At 63.8% G+C, this 3,763-nt stretch overlaps 1 protein-coding gene across 2 annotated transcripts in view; it reads left to right on the top strand.

Annotated features, from left to right (window-relative positions):
- Nucleotides 1–3,763, top strand: part of LOC130586991 (Krueppel-like factor 15) — a 6,121-nt gene continuing 2,358 nt past the window's right edge. Inside the window, exons 1-2 of one of the 2 annotated variants that reach the window (XM_057387937.1) lie at nt 1–387; nt 2,816–3,723. In XM_057387937.1, the coding sequence (XP_057243920.1) occupies nt 2,879–3,723 (845 nt within the window). In that variant the 5' untranslated portion in view covers nt 1–387; nt 2,816–2,878. Of the gene's footprint in view, nt 388–826; nt 859–2,815; nt 3,724–3,763 lie in introns of those variants that run through there. The other variant, XM_057387938.1, reaches the window with a different exon arrangement.

Below are 3,763 nucleotides of genomic sequence, written 5' to 3'. Positions count from 1 at the left end.
AGAAAAACTCGGTGTGGTTTGGTGGGGCTCAGCCCAAAGCCACCCTCAGGGGACCCGCAAAGCCGCGACAAGGACACGCCTCACCCTTGTCCCGGCAGCAGAATCCGAACTCCTCAGCCCTGCCCCAAACCTTCCTCCCGAACACCCGGATCCTCCCGGATTCCAACAGCTCTCGACTCCTTTTTCCTGAAACGCTGGAAAAACCTGGAGCGCTTCCAGCGTAAATGAACGGCGAGAGAAGAAACAGCGGCGGGGTGGCGGGATCTCCTCCGGGAGCTGCTCCGGGACCGAGCCGGGACATCCCGGTGCCCCTCCCGTGCCAATGGGGCGGGCAGAGCCGGGAGCCGCCCCCGGCGGAGCCGCGGGAGCCGCGGGGAGCGGAGCCGGGTAAGGGGCACGGGGAAAGGGGAGCGGGGGTCCCGCTGGCAGCGCTCCCGGAGCCGGGCACGGGAACGGGGGGGCTGCGGGACCGACAGGACCGGGCTCGGTGTCCCCGGACCGGGCTCGGTGTCCCCGGACCGGACTCGGTGTCCCCGGGGCTGCAGCGGAGCCAAAGCCTGGCTTGTCCTTGGGCACGGCTTTGGGCTGAGGATCCACGCGTGGCACTGGCACTGTGTGATTTATCCCCAAAGGTTCAGCGAGCCCCGCTGCTGCACGGCCCCCGTGAGCGATTCCCGGCCCTGGGGAGGCTCCGGTTGTTTGTTCCCGTTGCTCGGTCACCGGAGGGGAGCCGTGACCCTCGGCTGAGCTCTGGCTGACCTTGGGCAAACCGCGCTCTCCATGTGCTCGGGCTGCACATGTGACGATTTCTACAACGCTCTCGGGGCTCGGAAAAACCGAAGGAGCACAAAATGCAAAGTGAGGTCTGGGAACGGCGTTGCCCTGGCGGGGAGGGACAGATCAGGGCTCCGTTTGCTTGCGGTGGCTTTGGGGTGACAGCGCCAGTGGCATTTTTGCAGTTGGATTGACGGGGTGGTGACATCTGTAACCTGCTGAGTCTGCTGGCACAGAATGTGCCCCACAGCACAACTCTGGGGCATCACCAGCGCCCTAAATCAGTGGGAAACTGAGGAACAGGAGCTCCAGGAGCTCCCCCAAGGCTGCCCTGCTCAGATCCCTTTTGCCCTGCTCAGCAGCTCAGCCTGGACCCTCCTGCCCTCTGTTCATCCCTTTATTCCTGCTATCAGAAGGGTTATTTATTCCTCCTGGCTCAGAAGKTTTGTGCTCCATCAGGAGTTTGGGGTTGAATTCAGCTGTCCTGGGGACACGCTGGAGGGATGGACATTCCCCRAGCTGCTCTGCAGGATCTGGATGGAAAATCAGGTTTTAGGGCACGGTGGGAGAGGTAAACAGGAACATTTGGTAGCCAGAGGGGGAAGGCTTTCCCTGCAGAAAGAGGAGACAGAGAAGAGGCAGGAAAGATCCTAAAACTGGTGTTGGAGGAAGGAGTGGAACTGCCTGCAAGGGGTGGGTCAGAGCAGAAATTTGGGTTKTGATGAAAATTTGAAGCCCAAAKGCTGAGATTGGCCTGAACAGCTCCYTCACCTCGCAGTGACCAGTGCCAGGCCCTGCTCGCTGTGACCCCATGCTGGGCTGTGCTGGAGGCACTGGGCAGCACTGGGAATGCCCCTGCATCCTGCAGGGCCAGCTCTGATCGATTCCTTAAGGAGAGGAACATTAATATCGCATCCAGAGCGCTCAAAAATCCCCTCTGGCAGCTGTCAGGACCCTGAGGAGCGCTGATAACMAGGACTGGCCCGACTGGTTTGCAGCTCCTCAGAAATCCCATGGAAAAGGTTCACAAAGGGGCTTGGACAAAGCTTTTCCCTCCCCTGAAAACTCCATTTCTGCATTAAACACAAACAAATCCCTGCACCTTGGGGGGTTTGGTGCTCCAGAGCAGGACTCAGGAAGGGGAGAGGGACAGGGATGGGACAGGGATGGGAACAGGGATAGGGACGGGGACAGGGACAGTTTGTGGCTGCTCTGTGGCTGCTTGGGCACCTCCCTTCCACTCCCTGAGCCCCAGGAGGTTTTGAGGGGTCTGTGACAGTCCCTGTCACCTCCTAGGGTGCACAGCTCTCCCCTGGACACGTTGAGCTCTCTCTCAGTGCTTTGCCAACGTGCCATCATGTCCCCAGGGCTCGAGGGGTCTGTCATTGTCACTGTCACCTCCTGGGGCGCACAGCTCTCCCCTGGCCACACTGTGCTCTCTCTCAGCACTTTTCCAATGCGCCGTTCGTGTCCCCAGCGGCCCCAGGGCTGACCCCAGGCTGRCTGCGCTGCTCTCCGCGGTGCGGCCGAGCCAGGACAGACCTGCCCGGACAGAACCCAGCGCGTTCGGGCAGCGCCGCGCCCCCGGCACGGGGTGAGCGCTCCCCGGAGCTCCGGGCGGGCCGGGCTGGCAGCAGCTCCCCGGAGCCGTCGGRTGACCCGGGCTGGGAGAAAACTCTCTCCCAGCGCCCCGTCTGGGTCACAATGAACCCCCCGAGCCATCCCCAGCACCCCCCGGCAGCGCCGAGCTGCCCTCCGGCGTGGGTGGCGGGGCGAGGGAGCGATGAACGGCTCCTTTGTGTGGTTTTACCTCCAAAAACTCCCCGGATTCGTTGGCTTTTGGGGGAATCTGCCTCTCCGCTGGCAGCCAGAGGAGGAGAACGGTCAGCGTTTGTGTTTTCCCAGCAGCAGACTCTAAAAACAAAGGCCGCTGCCAGGTTGTGCTGTTTTCTTTCCAGAGCACAGCCCGCGCTGTTGAAAGGTTGAGCTCTCCGTGTTTGTTTTCTCCTTTGGAAATAACCCCGGYGCCGTTCCCTTGCAGATGAACGCAGAATTCCCCGGCTGAGCCCTCCCGAGCCAAGAACCGCGTGCGGGGAGGCCACAAATGGTCTCTGTGAGCTGCCAGGACCTGCTGCCCGCCTTGACCGGCCCTTCCCTGCTCGAGAGCTTGGCCAGCGCCCTGCAGTGCAGGATGMCACCGTCCCTTCTGCCCGGCCATGGCGGTGACAGAACACTCGGCCACCCAGAAAGCTCCGGCCACMTCCTGGCGGGTGGCACCGGCCACACCGAGGGCATCGCGCTGCCCGGTGCCAACGGGGAGCCCCCCAAACCCCAAAGCGCCGAGGCTCAGCTCCGCCTGCCAGAATTCTGCCTCTCGCAGGACTTCATCCCCACCCTGGAGGAGATCGAGGAGTTCCTGCGGGAGAAGGCAGAGCTGCCCCGGGATGGAGCCGGCGATCCTCACCCTGCGGGGTGGAAGGTGGAGGGCAGAGGAGGAGGAGGAGGAGGAGGAGGGGATGATGTCCCCAAGGCCGCAGGGACAGCCCAGCCCGTGCCTGCCGCCAGCGTTCCCGTTGTCCTGCAGCTCCATCCTCTCCCGATGGACAGCGCGGCCCCTCCAGCGCAATGCGGGGGGCTCAGGGTGGCCCAGCTCCTCCTCAGCCTGCAGACCCCCAACCTCCCCCTCCTCCCGCACCTCCAGCCCCCCGCCACCCTCCCGGACCAAAAATACATCAAAATCGCCCCTCTGCCCGCGGCCGCGGGGGACGGGAGCGAGGGGGAGGCGATCCCCAGGCTCCAGCAGGGCTCCCCTTCGCTGCTCCGCGCCCACCGCTGCGCCCACCCCGGCTGCGGGAAGGTTTATTCCAAGAGCTCCCACCTCAARGCTCATTTCCGACGGCACACGGGGGAGAAACCCTACAGCTGCGCCTGGCCCGACTGCGGCTGGAGGTGAGCGCGGCTCCCCGAGGGCGGGCGGGCTCCTGCCCGG

This window comes from Malurus melanocephalus, unplaced genomic scaffold (assembly GCF_030028575.1).
Source record: "Malurus melanocephalus ecotype Western Australia unplaced genomic scaffold, MMel_1.1 scaffold_1445, whole genome shotgun sequence".
Classification (NCBI taxonomy): domain Eukaryota; kingdom Metazoa; phylum Chordata; class Aves; order Passeriformes; family Maluridae; genus Malurus; species Malurus melanocephalus.
Note: the sequence above shows the minus strand (reverse complement) of the source record. Positions and strands in the feature narration are given on the sequence as shown.